Genomic DNA, 22,013 nt, shown 5'->3' with positions numbered 1-22,013 from the left:
TCACACCACTCACTAAGCTCTTCCTCTTTTAGACACAGTTGTAAGGGTTTCTTTCGTCACCTATTTCCTGCATGCACAAAACTGTAACGGTTAATCATTACTGAGAATTTTCATTGCGTTTATGTAGAGGTAGAATGTTTCTGAATGCAATAGTAACACATTTAAAACTTAAATTCAAGTATTTCAACATTGTTTTCTAAATGGCAAGGAAGTTTATTAGTGAAAACTATTAGACTAAAGTACCTTCTTTCTCTATCTAATAATGTTGTTGCTCTTGATTAGTAATAAAAGTACAAGTAGTCTTATTTTTGTACTTTTATTTTGTACCTTTTGTACCTTTAGCAAATGACGGTACAGGCAGTTAACCATTGTGATGTTCACTGACCTTGGTATAAATATGATTATTATAGAGTGAATTATTATTTGTAATCCGTATAGGCCTGTCATGATGTTTACTATATCGACTTGTTATTGTGATCTATCGGTCTATGAATAGCATTGGAGTCCTGGCCTTTATCCTCTTCTCGTGGTCTTCTAACTGGTTTATCAAGCTTTGCCTCATTCAGCCCTTGCAGTTAGTAGTTACATAAATACGGCAGACTTTGTATTCATTTAGTATTTTCCTGAGAGATTTACTAGTCTCTTCTCACACAACACCATCAAACAAATTTTCAGCCCAGAGACATTTGAATGTCTTCAGAGTGGTTTTGCATGTTGAGATTGATCAGCCACAATAGGTCCCTATAGTCACACTAACAAACAAAACTTTAAACAATAAACAATACTTAAACAACAGGTAAATAAAATACCTGTATATGATATTGTGTTTGGTTCTAGCTTTACGTAAGTAAAAGTGTCCTTAATAGTATTTTTGTTGCCTACATCACAGTGCAGGTGCTTGTGAAGGGAGGGGCTGCTGACGTGATGTGGTCAGCTTTGAACATCACAGAGAGTTTGAGAGAAACCCAGGAGTCCAGTCCACAATGATCTGCAGTGATTCCAGACTTGATACATTTATCTTATTAGAAATTATCTAATTTTAATTTCTTCATTATTTTCTTTTTCAACAAAGAGGTAAGTTATGTTGTTATTTATGCTGCTATTAGCTGTTTTATATATAAGCCTATAGCAGATACTAATAAAACAATCCAGTTGGCCTATGTATACAGGTTTGTGTTAAGTTTATGAATTTATTTATATATTCATTAATTTGCTAAGTCATTTATGCAAATCAATGCTGTTTCTGACTTCTGGAGATCAGCAATGCAAAAGACTTTTTAATGTTGTTATGAATTTGACATGTGTGGGGACATGTTAAGATATTTCATTTGTTAACACGTTGATAACTGAAATAAATCAGTGTAAGTCAGTATTAGGCCATGGAAATAGTTTGTAAAGGGGCTGAACTTGACACCATAAGCCTGTCAGGTTAGGCCTATAGATTCTACCGTTCTACTGTTTTAGTGATGCTTTTTTTTTTGTTTCGCTTCTTTCTTTTAGATTAGTTTGCCTCCTCAAAATGGATAAATTCCGGATGATGTTCCAGTTCCTGCAGTCCAACCAGGAGTCGTTTATGAACGGGATCTGTGGCATCATGGCCCTGGCCAGTGCGCAGCTGTACTCTGTGTTTGAGTTCAGCTGCCCCTGTATGCCCGAGTATAACTATGCCTACAGCATGGGGCTACTGTTCGTGCCGCCCTTATGGTTCTTTCTACTGGGTTTTGTGATGAATAATAATGTGTCTGTGCTGGCGGAGGAGTGGAGGAGGCCCACGGGCAGCCGGAGGAAGGACCCCACCATCCTGCGCTACATGTTCTGCTCCATCACACAGAGGTCCCTGATCGCGCCCGCGGTCTGGTTTTCAGTCACACTTATGCACGGGAGGAGTTTCCTTTGTGCATTTAGTACCAGCATCGATATCGACAGACTGGGGAACTTCAGTGTGTTCAGAGGGATGTCCGAAGAAGAGCGAATAAAACTTCTGGCCAGGATCCCGTGTGATGACGATGTGTATTTTGAGCAACATAAGGAAATCAGAATGGTGGCGACACGGTACATGAAGTGCATTTCACAGGTACACACTGTGCACTTGTCTTTAACTTCTTTTGAGTTGGTCCCATAAACCTACCATAAAAATCAAAATAATATTCAAGGAAATAAATATTCAACCTTGAACAAACCACAATTGAGAAACTTTGCAAACTGCACTAAAGCTTGGTCCATCTTTATTCTAGAATTATTTTCCATCTAATCTAAATGTTATCTCAGGTCTAAAACACAGATTAAAAGACCTCGCCTAAAAACATAATACAAAACTCTAAAACACAATATCCTAACTCCTAATGTCAATTAGTTTATATAAGCTTAAGGTTTGGAGTTACAGTAAGATAACATTGCTTTCATTCTAAACTAGAATGACCAGACGTCCCTACTTACTCAGGATAGTCCCAGTTTTGAGCCCTGTCTCCCCTGTCCCAGCAGATTTATCCAAAACCATTGATTTGCTCCAGTATACACCCCCCCCCCCCCCACACACACACACACACACCCACGCACACACACCCACCCACACACCCACCCCCGCACACACACCCCCACGCACACACCCACACACATATACATATATATATATATATATATATATATATATATATATATATATATATATATATATATATATATATATATATATATATATATATATATATATATATATATATATATATATATATATATATAATATATATTATATATATATATATATACATATACATATATATAATGACAGAGCCACAAAAGAGTAAGAGAATAGAGAATGGACAATGTTACATTGCTTTTTTCACACTTTTATTGGTACCTATCATCCCAACTGTGCATTCAGAAACCCATATGGTTTAACAAATATACTGACAATTTGCATTCTCAAGTTGAATGATATATTTTACCCCTAGGAGTTGAGTTGAGGCATGTCTGGGCTAGATCATAGTGCCATACCCTTTGCTTACAACATGGCATGTTATGACAGAACTAGAAAAACAACAAACTGTTACTTAATACCATACTTTTATCAGGGCCAATGACATAAGCTCATAAGTTTTGTTCATAAAGTTGTCATCTAGTTTTGATAATAATTCTCAAATTTGTCTTTTATGCAGGCATGTTAAAGGTGATAGTATGTAATAATGTTTTTTCTCTCTGCAGGCCTGTGGGTGGATGCTTCTGCTCATGATGACCTTTACGGCCTTCTTGATCCGGGGCATCCGACCATGCTTCACCCAGGCGGCTTTCCTCAAGACTAAATACTGGTCTCACTACATCGACATTGAGCGAAAGATGTTTGACGAGACCTGTAAGGAGCATGCCAAAAGTTTTGCTAAAGTTTGTATTCACCAGTATTTTGAAAGCATCAGTGGAGAGATGCGCAGCTTCCACCACAACCGCATGTATGGGAGGGATGATGATGACAATGCACAGAATGTCGATGATGAAGAAAAACTTCTGGGTATCAGAGCTCAGGAAGATATGAATAAAGTTTTGTGGAATTGGCATACTAGTAAACCAGCGCTGGCTCTCCGAAAGGACAAAATGGATGCCCAAAGCAATGGACGAGTGAATGACTATGCAAATGGTGGAGCAAATGGCTTTTTGAACGGACACACCCCTGATGTGGAGAAGAAAGAATGGGCTGTGTATTACAGCAAGGTTTGAGAGACGACAAAGAGACTACCCTTTATTTGCCAAACAATTACAGGTGGAATTTACACTATTTAGACTTAGTTTAGTGTAAAGTTGGGATTATTACACACGGCATGTGGAATCCATGTGCAGTCTGTGGAAAGCTGTCAATATTTATTTCTGGGTGCAGCACAAAATGTGCTATTGCTCTGTGACATTAGCACAAAACAGAGATCAGCTGCTGATCTGTTGTACTGTTGGACAGTTAAAAATAAACAGTACATGACTGAAATGTCAATATTTGTATTATAGTTCAACTTCACACTACGCAATTGCCTTTTATGGGCTGAGAAAGTGAAGGACTTTGATGCTATGTTTACTATGGAATAGGCAAGGGTTTTTTGTCCATGACTGCGCTGCTACTGTGCGCTCACAAGAGGGCATGCTCACACCAAAACCCCATTTTCCCATGCCAACAATGACAACATAAGCATGTATCTCTATCAGCTGAATTTTAAAACACTCATCTGTGCACGCAGTGAAATAAAGTCAACCTGTTTGTGCCTGTGCGTTCCATCCAGCTGTTGCTCTGTTCAGCAGTAATGTCATTACAGATAGAAAAGGCAGAGGTGGGTGGGGGTGAAATGGCATGGATCCCACTGAAGCCTCTCCCTCCCTCTGGGGATTAGTGGAGCAACACTCCCCTTGACCGTCTCTCACTCGCCCAGGAGCCCAGCAGCTGCTCTCGGCCTCATTGATTTGGCAGCAGGGCCTGCTGGTGTGGGGGTGTATATCAAAAGCTTTGTCCATGATTCGGATTTTCCATGTTTTCTTTTCGAAAGTTGTCTTATTTGTGTACCTGTCCAATATCTAGCCCTCTGATCCTTTCCAGTATAAAGATGTCTTGGCCTTGTGGAGGACATTTCAAACTGACAAGCTGCAGTACAAGGCCTGTAAGGTCCCTGACTTGTACTACACAGAATGGCTTTGTTTTGGGTGTCAGGACATCAGTCATGCACACGGCTCTCTGTCTCTCTTGTCTCCCTCTCACATATACATGCGCAGGAGTGTTCGCACAGCAGCACATACACATCAACATGCTTGCAGGAGTCCCATTCGTCAGCGTCTGGCTCATTCTGCCCTCCTTCTGCCTACAGATTGGAGGACAGAGGTAGCAAGGGAGGGCTGAGGGAGAGGAGAGTTGCGAGGCAAAACGGCTGGTCACATGAGCACAGATCTGTTTACAAACCCAGAGCAGAGCGAGGGGTGGAAAGGAAAAACGGCTAACTGCTTTCTCCCTGAGCACCATTATGGACTGAAAGAGGAAGAAGGGAAGCCTGCCATGACAAAGCCAGCTGGAGGTGGGAGAGACTGAGCTCAACACGCAAACACACTCATGCACACACACTGCCTTTGTCTCCTGTTTTTTTTTTTCTCAATTGAAGGAGCAGATGGTTAGAGGGAGAGTAGGATCCCCCTCCTCCCTAGTCATACACAGTGACTGACATACAAACAGAGACCAGCGGAATACCAGCTCCACAGCTCCGGGACTGTTGTTTGACTGCATGGAGCTGTCCTCACTTTGCCTGGCCTTCGAGGGAAGCGCATCGTGGGCCTCTGCACTGTGGAGGAATAACCCCTGCAAGATTAGAGGACTGAGGGAGGAGACAGAGGAGACGAGAGGGGGATGAGACCTGAAAATCCCTTGTCAAAAAAGCTGCTTTGATGCCGAGACAAAGCACTGACTAATGCCTGATAATTACCATCATTCTACGAGGACTGTCATCTCCAACTGTGAATGTTATTGAGCACAACAAGGGGACACTATCACAAAGTGGATACAAAGAGCCCTGTTTTCTGCTCTAAATGTAAGTATTTCCTGTCACTAAGGAGCTTCTTTTGTTGTGAACTGAGCAAGAACTGAGCAAGATTCTGTTGTTGTTGTTGAATGGCACACATGCAGCGAAGCTAACAAAAAAAAACACTCAACCACCAGTCAACAAGATTTCTTTGTCTCTTCCTCGTCTCCATGCTGATGACATCATTCTCACTGGGACCCAGGAGCACATGAGGTCTCCAGAACTGGTTCAAAACCTCAATCCCAAATCTCCCAATGTTTAACACAGACTGGTTAATCCTAGATTTGGGAATGTTGAGGCTGTAAAGAGTGCTGAGCCAACAAAAAAATCCTTCAAAACCACCACCTCCTCCTCCTCTGCCTGAGGATTTGTGGAATCAGAAGCAAATCTGAAAATCTTGATGGCTGTTTTTGAAGGGACTGTGAGCCAAACAAAGGAGTCATCCAGCTGAGGGGGACTGCAGAAGGTTCGGTGTCCGGAGTGGCTGCCCACGAGCTTGGCCTCCATCCAGACTTTCTCCTGACAGGGCCTGAATTGACTGCTGCTGCCCTGGGAGTCAAATTTCATGCAACCATTCCAATGGTGTAACGGTAAGTAAGTGGATTTCTCTGCTGTCTGCCAAATACACAAGAGCAGGAGGCCACTTGTGTCTCATATCTAGACTTAGTTCCTGCTCATAGTGGATAAAAGTATCTGCATTATATATGATACTGAGAGTGAAGGCCTCTGTTTGTGTTATGGTGGAAACAGTTAAAATAAGGCACAGTCAAGGTCATGGTTGATTTTGGGAACCAGCTCAAATAATACACATATTTTTATGAGTACAGGTCTTTCCTCTTGTGTTATTTTCCTCTTGTGTTATTTTCTCCAATACCATACCAATAGCCACAGAGCACATACCCCCCACAGTTATCCCATTCATCCCTTTATGAGAGACAGAAGCTTAGGGGCTGGCAAAGACCATCCTCGTTGTAAGTTAATAGGAGCATGTGTGGCTGTGGAAGTGGGGCTTCCTCTGCTATTGTCTCACCAAATGGCCCTTCTGTCCCCAGAGTTTATGCTGATTATTATGCCCCACCCCCTGCCACCTGCAAGACACTGGGGGCACTCTGCATTAACCATAGATCCAGACAGACAGACACACTTTCTATCCCCACCATCCCCCATACACACACACACACACACCAAGGGTACACACTCTAGCCTTTACCCCTATAGGGCAAGAGGAACAGATGGTGGTGTGGCGGAAGTTCAGTCTCTCCTCGATGTTTGCCTTGTTCACAGCCAATTAACGCCCATCCCAATGAGAGCTGCAGTTGCCACCACAGTGCGACTCACAGCTCCCTGGATAGATCCAAACAACAGCCATTACCATTTAAATCCCCTCAAGAAAATATGAATAATCACCCCATCACAAGTGAGACAGGGGCACCTCAAAGAAACCAAAATGACAGCACTGAAAGATTTCTATGTGCTTATTTAACACTACATCTTGTTAGATAAAAGATTGTACATTTAAAACAAAAACACACTGTTTAGCCAAGAAAATTGAAGAAGACTAAATGATTTAAGTAAATTCTTAGCAACTTTTAGTAACTTTGGCGACTTATTAACTCAATTCTTGGCTTTAGAAGTGCCTTGTTACTCAATAGTAGTGTGCCTTTGTTTATTTGGGTTCTGTTATGATGTATATTCTTAAAAAATGTAGAGGCTGTGACTTAAAATTTCAAGACGAGGGTTAATCAGGGAGAATCAGTTTTATAGTTGACAGTATGAAAACATGGAACAGCACTGTTTTTTTTAGCTTTTTGAAGCTAGTAAAATCAACATGTAGTAGTTTAGTAGTTTAATAAGAAAACGATCAGACTTACAGTAATAAAATTTATTGTATGTCTATAGTGTTGCATTGACACACACACACAAACTATACAAATGTCCAAAATGATGAAATATCGGTAAGACTCTAGTTTAGGGACCACATATTCAGGTTTTGTTTATAAAGCACTTATTAATGCATAGAAATACAACTGTTAAGACCATTTCCAATAACATCCATATGAAGATGAAGAGTATTAATGGAGAAAATAGTAATTGCCTACGTAGTTGTTAAGTACACTTCAGAATAAAACATTAATGGGTACTTTATTAACACTAACAAATTATCTACTTAGTGTGCTCGTTATTAATATGTGGTTCCTAAACTTAAGTAATACTGAAATACATCATGTCTTTCTTGTAACAGGACAAAATAGGTGGCAAACAAAAAGCTAACAAACATAAGTAAAAGTGTCAACAGTGAGGTGTAGAGTGAGCTTCAGCAGTTGACGTTGTGTTTGTGTCTTGTGTGTGCACATGGCAGGGTGCCTCTGTGCTTTGGGTATTCAGCGCTCTGAACACTACTGCAGCATGACGTCGGACATCTACCACCTCCCGCTCAATGTCTATGTCATTGTGCTGGGCATTGGCCTCTTCGTCTTCATGCTCAGCCTCATCTTCTGCTGCTACCTGTTCAGGTGAGGAGGCATGTGACCACCAGGTAGTGTGGACTGTGGGTGGTGGGAAAGTAGGGCTGTACAATTAATCACATTCATGGTCAGGGTTTAAATCGCTCTACTTGTGTACAAAACGTTGTCATCAAAAATACAATGAATTTCTTTCTGTTATAACCTCTGCTGAGAATGTGTAATTGTTCTTGAAATGTGTAATTGTGTAATTGTTCTGGCCCTTAGAAATTGGACCAAAGCATGTCACCAAACATTACTATTAAAATACTGAGTTTTAGAATTTTCTTGATCTTTATTTAACCAGGATTGCCCTGCTGAGGTTAACAATCTCTTTTTCAGAGGAATTCTGAAATGTGCTTTCAATTTTGAGCCAAACAATCGTGAATATCATTTTGGTTATAATCAAACAGCTTTATGGGAAAATGTGTTATTTAGGCAGAAGAGAAACAGACACAGGATATACTATAGAAACGAGCAGGAAGCTGAGCAGGAAATGTGACCTTACTGCAAAATGGCAAGAAGGTGTTTTGTGAATGGAAGATATAGTAGTAACTAGATCAGCTTCTCCAAATAGCACTCTAAATGTGCCAAATATAAAAAGAGTGATTTATAGAACTGTTTGGACTGACAAGATTTATTGCTGCTTTCTTCATCGATCTCTCCGTGAGAAAATTATAGGCTAAATTGTATTAATGAGAATGCTGCAACAACAATAAATAGCAAGTCAGGGGTTAGAAGGGTTAGAAATGCACTGAAAACAGTAGATGCATTACTGTGTTAGTAGAACATAAAACATTTGCAATACTAATAAGTGCTTATTTGAAGCAATTTTCACTATAATGCCTATGTCTACAAACTTTAAACTTTAAGCAAATACATTTTATCAGTGCACATTTAGTACAAAATGAATAAATGTAACATTACAGGCATGATAACAGGGGTATTTACAAAAAGTGTCACCCCCACCAGAAAAGTAATAAAGGGACTTTAAAGATGTTTTAAATTAATAAAAAAATGAATAATGACTGAACCTTTACAAACGTGTCAGGTGCTAGAGCATGAAAAACCTTTTTTCAGAAACATGCCATGTGCATGAAAAATCTCCATGAACACTTGAGCGTGATAACGATTTCTAAATCTATTTTGTGTGTGTGTTTGTTAGGTTGAAACAACAAGGAACTAGAGAACAGTTTAGCTACAATGAGGTGAGTCCCTACAGCCCCTCCTCCCTCCCCCAAATGTATTTTTCTCTCTCTCTCCCTCTCTCTCGTTCCCTCTCTCTTTAGTCTTCGTCCCTCTCTCTCATCGAGTCTGAACATGTCAGTGTGGCTCTCCAGGCTGGATATAAATACTATATGTCATGTCACTCTGTTAGTGTGCTAAACCTAACTGCTGTTTATAGATGACCTTGACTCGATCTGTGTGTACTATCACCTACTACGCTACAGTTTACTATCGAGCGGCAGTGCTTTGCTTGTGCTTTGGGATGACAAGGTTTTGGACAAGGTTAATATACTTTCTTACATGAGACATTACCCATAAGAAAGAAAACAAAGTACAACCAACTGACACTGCTAATTTCACTTGAGGGCACCAACTGCATTTGAAGTGATTCACCATGTACCATAAATTTTTCCAAGACAATATTGCTGACACATTGTTCACATTCACATGACCTCCCATTGAAATCACTCATTATTCTCTTCTGTATCTCCTCTAGGTGGTGCTAAAGGGAGCAAGTAAGAAACTGAGCCTTCTTGGAGTAAGTCACTCACAGTGATACTATATTTTATTTAAGTTAGTGAAAGTGGTGCATATAAGTACTTGTATGCTGAATGTGGGAGAGACCTTCTAAAGTCTGCTATTTGGGCCTATTTTTCCATCTATATGATACAGTTGCCTACTGCGTCAGTGTAGTTTTTGTACAAATTGGACATAATTAGCATCATATACTACACATACATCAGAACAAACTATATGACAGTATGCATACACTTATGTACATCCCTGGAGTACTACTTCCTGAAAATCAAATCAAATGGCCTGTAGTAATTTTATTGAACTTGCATATTTTGTAATTTGTAATAGTAACAAAATGATTGCTCTTTTTCCTCCAGCAAACTTGTGCAGTGTGTCTGGAAGAGTTTAGAACCAGAGATGAACTGGGAGTGTGTCCATGCTCACATGCATTTCACAAGAAGTGAGTACTGAATGAACCGAGAGGCAGTGAAGATTATTACAAAGTGTTATTTCCGCCTTATAAAGTAAATATAAAGTCCATATAACTGTGTATTTAATAGTCAAGATCAATGTTCAATCACAATTTCCGATTTGATTTTATTTAAATATGATTTTCAATATAGATTTACTGAACCTAAACAATACAGACCTTTAATAATTGCCATAAAAAATCCATTAAGTCTGTTCTCTGCTCCAACCCGAATACATTTGAGAGGACTGGCCCTCAATTAAAAAGACCTAAACTTATAAGTGACAGCCAGAAATTACTGACTCTCGATCTTGATTAAAATTAAATTCATTGCACAGCCCTATTCTGACTACTAAACAGGGTCTAACGAACACACATTTTTGTATCTGCAGGTGCCTCCTTAAATGGCTGGAGATCCGCAGTGTGTGCCCCATGTGTAACAAGCCCATTATGCGGCTGCACACGGACGCTCCGCAGGGTGCTGAGGGCCCCTTGGACCCAGAGGAGGTGTGAATTGAACTGTAGAGGGTGCACTACTGCCCTCCTCTGTGGATAATATACACATATTCAAAACACTACAGTCAACGAAGAACCATGGTCTATTTAAAGACAGGAATTATTGATAATGATCCAGTTTAGCCAGTTTGCTACCGACCTTGAGCAATATGCCTATACTGTGGAATTGAGACAAAATGACGCGGTCAGGAAGTGGGTAGATAAATAGGATGTTTTCATGACAAAATGCTCCTAGTTCTACTTCCATGTTGCACTGTTCACCAATATAAAACAAAAAGGAAAGGAGCCACATTTAGAAAAAGCAGGAGAACCATTGCTAGTCATGGGACGATTAGGACAGAATTGCCAGGGGTTAGGACACTCTAATTACAGAGACAGTATGGATACCTCTAATATCTCAGGAGTGTTACCAATAAACAGCCAGCACAACCATGTCCTTCACTTTAACGCTGTGCCACACATTAAGTACTGCCAATGTAGGTGCAACAATCATGCAATCAGAGTCGGCTACAGCCTCCGAACTGACCCAATCCGAGACCAGCGGGATCACAACTAGTAAAACCCAACCGTAATGTTACAGATTGTGTCCCAGGCCCTTTCCTTAAAAAGACTGATAGCAAACCTAGTCTTGCCTGTATGTATTGTACGTAATGTGTCCCTATATATTGTTATTTTGTATTTGTTGCTTTTAAATAAAATGTTACGTATTGTATTGTAATTGTGTTGGGTTTATTTACAAGGCAGTTTATCAATCAGGTTACACAATTTGATATATTTTTTCATAAGTTCATTAAAAAAACATCACATCACTTTTTTTCCAACCCACAATGTTCATATATATAATTCAACAGTTTTGTCATATGAAGCGTCTGAAAATGTTTACAGTTGATGTAGTTGAGTTAATATGATCAAATGTATCACTTTGTGCAGTTCTTGCTGGTCAGCAGTATATTGTATACAGTCCAAAGTGACTGGTCTTCAGCTGGCTGCTTCTGTGCCTTTAGATTCCACAAACTCCATGGCTTTTTCTTTGACTTTCTGGATGCTCTGAGGGGTGCCATGTTTCTTTTCATATTCCAGATAACGCTTGAAGAAGAACTTAATTTTCTTCATAGATACACTCAGGTGGATCACACGGTCAAAGAGTGCCCTAGGAGAGACACACACAAAATAGTTATTGATATTTATGATTTTGTATCTTATTATTTTCTGTTCATTACCAGATCAACAAAAACATTTTGAGCTAACCTGACTTCCTTCTGGGATCCATGTTTGACCGTAAGATCAATGAAAACTGACCAGAGGTCAGTGCGTTTTGGGTAGCTGGTCAGCACTTTGTCAAACATGGCGTGACCTTTTTCCATGTCACCGTAACGAAACTCCAGCTGAGCAAACTTAGCAATCACATCCACACCTGAAACAAAGGGCAACAAGTTTACATAAACACATTCAAACAAATTATACAAAAAGAATAAGACATAATTTGCTTACTGTCTTTGGAAGGCAGACTCTTGAGCGCCCTCTGTAAGAGAGCACTGGCAGCACCACTCTGTCCTTGTTGAAGCAAAAAGGTCCCATAGCTCAGCCACACATCTTTGTTCTGACGAAACTTTTTAACCATAGTTTTATAAAGCACCTCAGCCTCCTGGACACAAACAAGGCACTGTTATAGTCTACTGGACATTATCTAAATGAATATTGATAACATAAATTACAGAGTGGACCTTGGTCTTGTCAGACTTAGTGTAGATGTCTGCTAACTGCTGGTAAACAGGCATGGGCTCACAGAACTGCAGTGCCCGCTCAAAGACTTTCTTCAGGCTCTCCGCTGTGCCATACATGTTCTCCAGATTAAGTAGGGCCACCCAGACATTCAGCTTCTCCTGTTCCTCCCTAAAAATATATGCATACAGCCATTTAAACATGATCATAATTAGTTAGGCCTGGATTGTTGAAATTTACTTTAATCTAACAACATGACATTTAGTACACAATAATGTTAATGATGTCATCTGAAATGGGTTCAATATGATCAACTGTCTTCTTTTGGTCTAGGATGTCCAGATGTTGCTGTATAAGAAAAACCTACAGGCCATGTACAGTTGAATGTCTGCATTCCAATTCAATGTACGGTGGCACAAAATGCTGAAGATGTTTCTCAGTAAATACAGTATACCTGAATGAGATTGTTTTGAGAGCCCTCTCGGCCACAGTGCGCGCCTGTTCGATCTGTGTAGCCTGTAGATGATGGGCCATGTACTGCAGCCAGAGCAGAGAGCTGTTTGGTGAAGCCAACAACAGACGCTCAAACGCAGCGTCATCCTCAGGCCTCAGGTTTGGGTCCATGAGCTCCAGCTCTCTCTTCACCAAGGCTTTCTCAGCTTCTTTCTTCTCCTGCTCCAGCTCATGCCGTGTCTTTTTCTGGGGCTAACATATTTATTTTAAAAACATCTATTGGTATAATTATTTTTGAAATGTTTGCCCTTACTTTGCTGCTACTATCATGGTGTTCTCCATCACTGGAATCCCCATCTTGAGCCACAGAGACTGGCTTCAGGGAGCTAAGCCCAATATCCCAAGAAAATCCTCCTGACACTTGTAACCTGGTTTGTCCAGCAGAAGATTTAGCCTATTAAATCAGAAAATAAAATATCAATCACCAAATATAATCTCTCTACTATTGCACATTTTGTTTTGAAAAAAACATTTACACTCGCAGGAGCAGGTTCGGTCTTTTCTTCAAATTCCTCCTCTCTGAAAAACACTTCCACACCACTGTCACTGTCATCCATTTTAGCTTTTTTGGACTTTTTCTTTTTAGTTGGAACCTCTTTCTACAACAAGGGAATATAAAGGAAAAAATATTGTCAAGGAGGAAAGAGTTAACCATGGTGCATTTATTATTTATTATTAGACAAAAAAAAATGCATATTTTTAGCTTTAATATCAGCATCTTATAAATAGTGCTGCATTTACCTTGAGCCAGACATAAACATGAATGTTGCTGGAAAATACAAAGAATTCCAGTTAAGTGTTTTACCTGCTGAGTCTCTGACAGTTTGTGTTTTCTCTTCATATCATGTTTCTTCTTCTCCTCTCCCACGAGCCGCAGTGGCAGATCCAGAGATTCGGGAAGGACATCTGGCTTCCCAGTGTCCACTGGGAGCAAAGAGAGGTCGACTAACTCCTCTTTTTGGTCAATACTGCGGATAAGAGAAGACACAGCTGCAGCTAAGTATGGAAGCTAAGTATGGAAAATGCATAAGGACAACATTGATCTCTGATAGACCTTACATCAAAACAAGCAAAATGCAAGAGGAAAAATTACAACTGATACAAGAGCTAATGCTCCTTTGAGTATCACTGGCCTGATTATAATTCTGGTTTCTAGACATTTAAAATGACTTAAAACTCATGCAAACTGCAGACTGACAGAAATCAGATGATTTTACTGTTTATATGCTATTTTAATAGTCTTATAACTCAAAAAATCTGATATCTCAATGTTCAGTAAAAACTAAGTATTTAGTTGTATGATTGGATTAATTTTTCTCATGTGTTTTATGACAAAATCTTAAAACTGTAAAATTTGCTTAAGAGTGTAGGTATTGGAGGTTGAGAGTCTGACACACATCTGTGATGACATTTACGTCAGCTCCCTTTCGACACTGCAGTTTTCTAACGCAAAAGTCAGACAACTTGTAAAAATGAAACTAATTATAACAATTATCCACAGGTGTCATAGACTGTAACTATATAGTAGACACAAACACAAAAAAAAAAAAACCAAAACGCATCCTTTCCCTTTTACCTGATAATTTTGGTTGTGAGAAGCGTGTTAGGAGGCAGATGATTTGCAAGTATCTTGTGGCTGGAGATAAAGTACTGTGTGGACTTCTGAAATTGTGCTCTTGCTGTGATTCTTCTGGACAACCTGTACATGATAATGAACAAAGTTACAGTAAAAACATCAACACATAAATATGAGATATGTGTTGTCAAGTACAAAAAACAATTTTATATATAACAACTCTATGAAAAAAAATGTAGAGCTTACTGGATGAAAACCCCCTGTTCAATGACGGCTTTGACATAGCCCCTAATGAGCTGTCCACATTTCAAACTGTCCAAAGATAAGACCTCAGTGTCCTTCACGGTTTTTGCCTGCCCTGGATTTATTCTGAAAAAGGAAAAATAAAATTGTAAATACATCCCGCCAAATTTTTCAGTGTCCAATTTACGGTCTGTCTTTTCCTACCTTGACTGACGTAAAGACAAATGCCATTTGCCATCTTCACATCCCAGAAGGTAACACCTTACAAGAAAGTTTGAAAAGTAATTTAGTTTTATGCGATGCATAATTACAAAGTGCAATTAAGTTATAGTGGCCATCATTCACGGACTTGATGAGCTGGTCTTTCCTGTAGGCATCAAAAGCGTTGGGTTTGTAGGCATCTGACAGATCAGTAATAGCCACTGTTCCTGAGCCCCCAAACGGAAGTCTGACCTGGAGACCATAGGGCTGCACATTTGTCACCACTCCCACACAGACATTGTCCTTCTCAAGTTTATATGTTCCTGAAAACAAAGGCAAACCAGTAAAAATAACAATTTTCACCATTTAAAAGTGTGGATTGAGAGCTCACCCTACCTGTGAGCGACAACACAAATCGCTGCGGTTTGGAGCTCACATCTACAACCTTTGCTTGAATAGCTTGGCCAAGTTTGTACAGTTTCTCTGGGTGACCAGCATCCTAAAATTAAGGTTTATGTTATGCTCCCATTTATTTCAACTGCATCAGATGCATTTGGCTATTTACTCACTGTACCTTCAGGTCAGTGATCATGGCAAGAAGTTCAACCGTTCCTGTGATATTAGGATCTGTTGTAATTTCCAGTGACTTCTTGTCTGGATGATACTAGAGATAATATTTAAAAGTACATCTTACAAATACATCTCCTATAAGTAAATTGTCACACTACTGGAAAAAGTAAAATAAGGCAGTGCTCAACTCACCTTTGATACAAAGCATGTGATCTCTTCCCCAACAGTATAGCTGCCAAGTTTTTCCTTAGCCATCACTGGTTTGAAATCACTGGCTTCAAGTTTGCTGTAAAATAAAGATAAAATGTACATTCAGGTGCACTATCTGGCATATTTAAAAGATGAAGTTAAATGTATGCTTACCTTGGAATAAGTGTGAGCTCAGGGAAATTGAATTTGAACTTTGGATGTGAAAAGGGCAGAAATCTGTCAAACACATAAGATGAAATGTTTAGTTTTGTCAGTTTAGTTTTGTCTAAAATGTACTGAAGTTGGTACATGCCTATGGCTTGAGATCTCTCTTCCTCCTATGACTCTGGCAGTGACCGTACTGCCCACTTTAATGAAGGATGTAGGGAAAGACCCCAGTCCAATCTTGTCCAGCTCCAACATTTCAGACACATGCACACTGCCCATAACTCCATTCTCCAGTGTGAGCTGAATATTTGTAGGCTTCACTGAACGCACTGTACCACGCACAATATCTCCAAAACAGTTCCCCTTTGTTGCCATTTGGGTCTCAGAGGTAGTGCGCTGACGCTTGACTGGCTTTTGCTCCCAAGACACTAGGGGGAGCCCTTGCAATGCCTCACAGGTGGGATCAATCACCTCAGCATGGAAAGTCATTCCAGGCTTCAGTTTCTCTGAATCAAGAATGACTTCATTTAAATGGCTGCGAGTTTGTATGATCGTCATTTGTGCCGTGTCCCCCAATGAGATGACAGCAAAGTCTTTTTCAACAAACTGCACCATTGCTTCATATTTTGAACCTTCAATTAACTGGAAAAAAGATGGACATGTAAAAACAATTGTAATGGATTGCTGTGATTTTGAAAAAAACAACTCACAGATTTCTTCTTTGACACTAGCCTAGAGAGGGTGGAGACGTGGACAACAGCAGATAAGACGTTCACAAAAAGTACAACAGCTGTCACTTTTTGTCCAGGTAATAATTTTAGACCTGATAAAAAAAAATAATGTAAATTATTATAACAAACAGTTTTGGGTTTTTTTGCAAATGAACTACAATCTACTTCATACCAATAAAATGGTTCTTGGTGGCAATTATTGTTGCACCAATTAGCTCATCTGATTTAAAGGTAGCATGGGTGTCCTCCACAGAATTCACAGTCAGCTTCACCTTTTGCCCAATGCTTAGGTTAAATAGCTGATCTTGTAAATTGCCATTTTCTAGATGATTAAGACAATACAAAAAATGTATATTAAGTAATTTATATATATACACATACATACACAATATACACACACACACGCCTGGCCAAAAAAAGTTGCCACCAAAAAAACACTCTAATATTTGGCTGGGCCGCCTTTAGCTTTTGATCACGGTACGCATTCGCTGTGGTATTGTTTCGATAAGCTTCTGCAATGTCACAAGATTTATTTCCATCCAGTGTTGCATACATGTTTCACCAAGATGTTGCATTGATGATGGTTGAGTCTGACGCTGCACAAAGCCTTCTCCAGCACATCCCAAAGATTATCAATGGGGTTAAGGTCTGGACTCTGGTGGCTAATCCATGTGTGAAAATGATGTCTCATGCTCCCTGAACCACACTTTCACAATGTGACCCTGCTGAATCCTGGCATTGTCATCTTGGAATATGCCTGTGCCATCAGGGAAGAAAAAAAATCCATTGATGGAATAACCTGGTCATTCAGTATATTCAGTCAGCTGACCTCACTCTTTGGGCATATACTGTTGTTGAACCTAGACCTGACTCATACCTATAGGCTTGTACCCATTTGCTTAGTTAAATCCAGGTGGTGACTTCTTTTGGCCAGGCAGTGTGCACACACACAAAAATTAAACAGCTTTTTTGTGTTAAAATATTTACCTCTCATGGACAACATTTCAGTCACAGCCCATCTCTCCTGCAGACCATTGGTGAGACTGGTCTGTTGGTTTCCCACAGGTGAGATGACCTCGGACATCTTCAGTGTGACCAAAAAACGCAGCTTTTCCTTGTCTATGTTTGTTACTTTGGCAATCACAGTCTGACCAAGCTCAAAGGCTGTGGTTGCATCCGCAATAAACTTATCTGCCATGGCCTTGAAAGTGAAGCATAAAAGTTATGATATGGAACTCTTGTGTGAAAAAGACAAATGTGTTGTTTGACATACAGATTTGGGTGAAAGGCCAACAAGGCCATAAGGGAACTCAACAAAGACACCATAGGCCATAATGTTCTTGATCCAACCATATAGCTGCATCCCCACAGTTATCTTTGAGAAATCTTCAGCTAAAATTCCCTCTTCTATAGCCCATTTTATAGTTGGTTTCTTGGTTAGTGTCTAAAATAATGTGCTGAGGAAAATAAAATTAACATATTAAAAGTAAAGGCAACCTATAAAATATAAGCTAGTAGTCAGTAAAGTAGATCAAGGATACAATATTCTGTTTGTTCTTGTAGAAACAAACAAGGTTGGAGATGGTGTCTCCCTTCTGCAGACTCTGCCACAGCAAAGGGGCATTGGACAAGTGATCGGTGAGGTGCAATGTGGGCAGCACAGCAGGGATTTCATTAGGCAAAATGGCAACTTCAAAACCGCTGTCAAGCTTCTTCAGCACCCGCACATCCACTTTCTAAAACACACACCAAACATGACAATTCAAATTAAATGAGTTAAAAATGAATCGTTAAGTGCAAGATTTTGTGTATTAAGCATATACTGTATATAGGAGATTTATATTTTTATATAGACACTGTTACCTTTCCAACATCACATTCATAGTCAGATTTGAGAGGTTCTTCCAAATTTCCCTCCACCGCAGCTTTAAACGAAAGCAACAATTTCTCTTTCTCAGGGTCACATTGAAGAACTTTGGTCTTACAAACCTGAATAAAAACAAGTGTTACATGAGGAATGCAATACTTCTCAATGGCTCTTCTCACATGGATATCCAAACCTGTCCAACATAGAAGAACTCCTCAGGGCTGACAATGGCTTCAGAGCTGAGCTCATTTAGTGGCACAAGTCCTTTAACATTGTTGTAGAAACGAACAATGCAGCCAAAATGTTTGATGCACACAATATAACCATGTGACACACGACCTGGGCGGGCATCAGCAAAGCTCAGGAACAGAGGCAAGGAGCTTTCAATCAAAGCCTTTTTTCTGGTCAGAGATAGTTTTTTGTTTTCTGGATCTACAGATAACACCTACAACAAAGAGTGTAACAGGTGATATAGAAACCTGTTAGAGCAGCACGATGAGCCTTATGTATAGTACCAAACTGCACCAACCCGACATTTCACTTTCATGCCCTCCATATACTTCTTCTCTGGATTCTTCAGCACAATGTCAGATAGATGGGTCCGAGGTACCAGGCCTTTAATGTTGTCCGAAAGATGGACAATCATTCCATAGTCGAACAGTACTGACACTGTCCCCTGGAAACAAAAGGTAGAAGTAAATGTAAAATATGTCTTAAAATTACATGTGAAAAGAGAAAAAAGAAACTCTCTAGTTTTGTTACCTCAACAATCTGACCAGGATGAATGTCATGATATCTAAAAAATGGCTTCTCAATTACACTCCTAAGAACACAGAGAAAAGTCAATAGACCTGGAGGAGTATATTATTTAAATGAACTACTATAAGAAAAGCATACTCGCGTAAAGAGGCACAATAGATCTGGTCTATCAGGCAAAAATCCAGTATCCTGCAGGTGTGCTCAGCCTTGGCCAGCATTTTGTTCTCATTGGCTAAAGCATTATGTTCTTTCATGTGGTATTTCTGTTATATTAATGAAAGCAGAATATTTCCACATTTTCAGAATGTCTATAATATTTTAATGTCAAATTTCTGTCCAACTTACATGGACAAATGCTTGCATATTGTCTGGCAACTCCAATATGCCTCCTGTGCGTGATGCAGAGCTGTCATCTTGCAGTTCTTCACAACTTGACCAATCTGTATACCTCCTGGATGGCCTGTATCAACCCGGGTCCCAGGTACAACAAGGTAGTTACGAAGGCTCAATCCTATCAAACGAGTGGTTGGATCCACATACAAAACACAGGCGCGCACCTGAACCCCAAACAAAAGGGTTATTTTTATATGAAACTTCAATGAATTGTAATACATTTTCTGTACTCCACCTCATCTCCTTCCTTGTAGTTTGATGCCTTTTCTGGCTCCAGGTGAAGAAAGTCTACCTGACCACTAAAGTTAGACAGAAACTTCAGAAATAGTCCATGTTTGGTGACCTGGAAACAAAGTTAATTATCATCATTAATAGCAAATTATAACTACATGCATATAAATGTCTATGACAATAACGCAAAGCGTTATACATGGCATTGTTCATTCACTCCATACTACTTGGAGGTGGTAGGCTGCAATTGTAATCACAGCTGCCCTGGAGTAGACCGACAGAAGTGACGTTATCAATCTACGCCATCAACCCTTACCACCACCACCACCCAATCACGCACACACTACATTCATATATACATGGGCAAGGCGGGTGACCTTACTTAAGGACATAAAAGTATTCACTAGAGCCACTACTGTCCCACTCTAGCACCAGGTATTCCCTGCAGTCTCCCATCCCAGTAACAACACAACTGTGCTTAACTTCCAGATCAGACAAGGATGAGTATTCTGAATGTGGTACATCCTTTTACCTTTTTAATGGTTGCGTTGACCAGAAGACCAGGCAGTATGTTTGTGAGGGTCCAGCCTTGGTCATAGCCAGCGAATGCCTGAGCGAGGGTTTTAGGGCTGACAGAAAGCTGCACAATACGGCCATCATTTTTGACTTTCTCCACTAGTGATGTCACATACTGGCCCACGTGTAAGTCTGTGTAAAAGCAAGCACATTACACATTATTTTGAAGCAGTCCACTAATGTACTGTAGTTAAAAGTATTTTAGGGTTTTTCTCCCCCGGCCAGACCTTCAGAACAGTTCTTTATGTCTTTTACTGCATTTTTAGGAAGGAAGGCTTTACTGCCCGAGACACCGATGTCGATAACATATCCATGGTCCTCTACACTCTCTACACATCCACTCAAAACCTGTTAAGGAAATACAAAATATGTAACATTTTTCATAATTTTAAGGAGGTGTCTTTTAACCTACCATGCCAGTTTTTAAAGAGCTTGAGGAGAGTGACTTGTTGACCATTTTGGGATTGACAGAAAGCTGAATGCTAAATGATCCCCTTTTAGTTAAATCTATTTTGGCTACAACACATCTGATAACCATGCCAGGGATGAAGAGATGCGGTAAAGAGAAAAACTCCTATTGATAAAAAAAAAAAAAATTTTTTAGCAATATGTAAAGTAATAAATAATACATGTTAAAAATGTAATTTTACCTCCGTTTCAGGTTCATCTGAGTTGATGTGCTCAGTGAGTAACTTGGTGTATGAATCACTTATGTTTTTAATGCCGAGGAAACCTTGAATCCCACCGGTCAGACTCACTGTTACTTCAAAATCTGTTACCTCTTTCACACAACCCAGGAATAGCATGCCCTCCTTCACATTCTGAAATAAATAGTCAAAACATATAGTTGGACATTCAAGAGATGCTCCTCCATTAGTAACGCTAAAGACCATCTTACCTTGACATGCAGTATCTCAACATTATTGCCGGTCGCATTGAGCATCAAAGCCTTTTCTTGGCCTTTACCAGTATTTGTCTTTTTGACCTTTTTTCCATCGTCTTTGCCAGCACCTTTCCTTTTTTTTGTTTCTGTGCGCTCACTTGACTGCAGAAGAATAGTAAATTAGTGAGTTACTGGTAAACATGCTAGTGGTCATAGAGTTTAAGCAGTAAACAGTTTGCGTCTGTGTGAAAGTTTATGCAGCTTACCTGAAAGAGATTGTCTACTTCTGATCTTTGAACCACAATTTGACTTTCTGTGGGTTTTTTGACTATTCCTCCCCGAGGAAAGTCTTCCTCCATTGATGCCATAGATTTCGTAAAGTTGAATCGTAAATTAAAAAAGAAATTATCTTTGTCTCACAAACGTGGATATCCCTCTCACATGTTTTAGGTACACACCATGATGCCGGAAGGAAAGCTGTAGAGGGGAGGTTGAATAACTGTCCAATCACGAGCAAGTAAAAAATGATGGACATTTTAAAAGCCAATTGAATTTGTAGTTGCTCGGTAAATGGGTGTACTTTTGTGATTGACAAGCGTTTGGGCCAATAGCGGCAGAGCTTTAGTGA

General features: G+C 39.7%; 3 protein-coding genes across 4 annotated transcripts; 2 read left to right on the top strand and 1 right to left on the bottom strand.

The window, feature by feature from the left end:
* The first annotated feature begins 968 nt into the window (after positions 1-968).
* LOC117373482 (calcium homeostasis modulator protein 1) lies at positions 969-4,936 on the top strand. The gene is made up of 4 exons (XM_033969530.2): positions 969-1,074; positions 1,501-2,074; positions 3,202-3,751; positions 4,833-4,936. Exons 2-3 carry the CDS (start codon positions 1,520-1,522, stop codon positions 3,706-3,708), a joined length of 1,062 nt encoding a protein of 353 aa, XP_033825421.1. The 5' UTR covers positions 969-1,074; positions 1,501-1,519; the 3' UTR covers positions 3,709-3,751; positions 4,833-4,936.
* Positions 4,841-11,481, top strand: zgc:175214 (uncharacterized protein LOC557610 homolog). Of its 2 annotated transcripts, none has more exons than XM_055223274.1 (6): positions 4,841-6,124; positions 7,894-8,047; positions 9,201-9,243; positions 9,759-9,800; positions 10,156-10,238; positions 10,640-11,481. In XM_055223274.1, exons 1-6 carry the CDS (start codon positions 6,100-6,102, stop codon positions 10,758-10,760), a joined length of 468 nt encoding a protein of 155 aa, XP_055079249.1. In that variant the 5' UTR covers positions 4,841-6,099; the 3' UTR covers positions 10,761-11,481. The 2 variants fall into 2 exon arrangements, with proteins under 2 accessions (XP_055079249.1, XP_055079228.1); XM_055223253.1 differs by lacking the exon at positions 4,841-6,124 and adding an exon at positions 6,454-6,505.
* pdcd11 (programmed cell death 11) lies at positions 11,475-21,843 on the bottom strand. Its single transcript, XM_033969354.2, is given in 36 exon segments — positions 11,475-11,913; positions 12,012-12,177; positions 12,255-12,408; positions 12,488-12,656; positions 12,940-13,190; positions 13,252-13,392; positions 13,475-13,597; positions 13,804-13,966; positions 14,575-14,697; positions 14,821-14,943; positions 15,022-15,078; positions 15,167-15,341; positions 15,415-15,517; positions 15,593-15,682; positions 15,781-15,874; positions 15,952-16,014; positions 16,091-16,587; positions 16,656-16,768; positions 16,849-16,998; positions 17,664-17,877; positions 17,950-18,120; positions 18,218-18,412; positions 18,540-18,665; positions 18,737-18,988; positions 19,073-19,219; positions 19,306-19,366; positions 19,441-19,565; positions 19,648-19,697; positions 19,700-19,859; positions 19,931-20,038; positions 20,459-20,634; positions 20,730-20,850; positions 20,915-21,076; positions 21,153-21,323; positions 21,401-21,547; positions 21,652-21,843. Coding segments are annotated over 36 exon segments (5,415 nt in total). The 5' UTR covers positions 21,754-21,843; the 3' UTR covers positions 11,475-11,741.
* Between the last annotated feature and the right edge of the window lie 170 nt (positions 21,844-22,013).

The sequence above is a fragment of the Periophthalmus magnuspinnatus genome, chromosome 1 (assembly GCF_009829125.3).
Source record: "Periophthalmus magnuspinnatus isolate fPerMag1 chromosome 1, fPerMag1.2.pri, whole genome shotgun sequence".
Taxonomy (NCBI): domain Eukaryota; kingdom Metazoa; phylum Chordata; class Actinopteri; order Gobiiformes; family Gobiidae; genus Periophthalmus; species Periophthalmus magnuspinnatus.
This window is presented reverse-complemented; position numbering and strand designations above follow the sequence as displayed.

Coding starts and splice junctions, on each gene's coding strand:
- zgc:175214 (XM_055223253.1), top strand. CDS start 6,463: ATGAGAGACAGAAGCTTAGGGGCTGGCAAAGACCATCCTCGTT. Junction 9,244..9,758: donor AACAGTTTAGCTACAATGAG/GTGAGTCCCTAC, acceptor TATCTCCTCTAG/GTGGTGCTAAAGGGAGCAAG. Junction 10,239..10,639: donor TCACATGCATTTCACAAGAA/GTGAGTACTGAA, acceptor TTGTATCTGCAG/GTGCCTCCTTAAATGGCTGG.
- LOC117373482 (XM_033969530.2), top strand. CDS start 1,520: ATGGATAAATTCCGGATGATGTTCCAGTTCCTGCAGTCCAACCAGGAG. Junction 2,075..3,201: donor ACATGAAGTGCATTTCACAG/GTACACACTGTG, acceptor TTCTCTCTGCAG/GCCTGTGGGTGGATGCTTCT.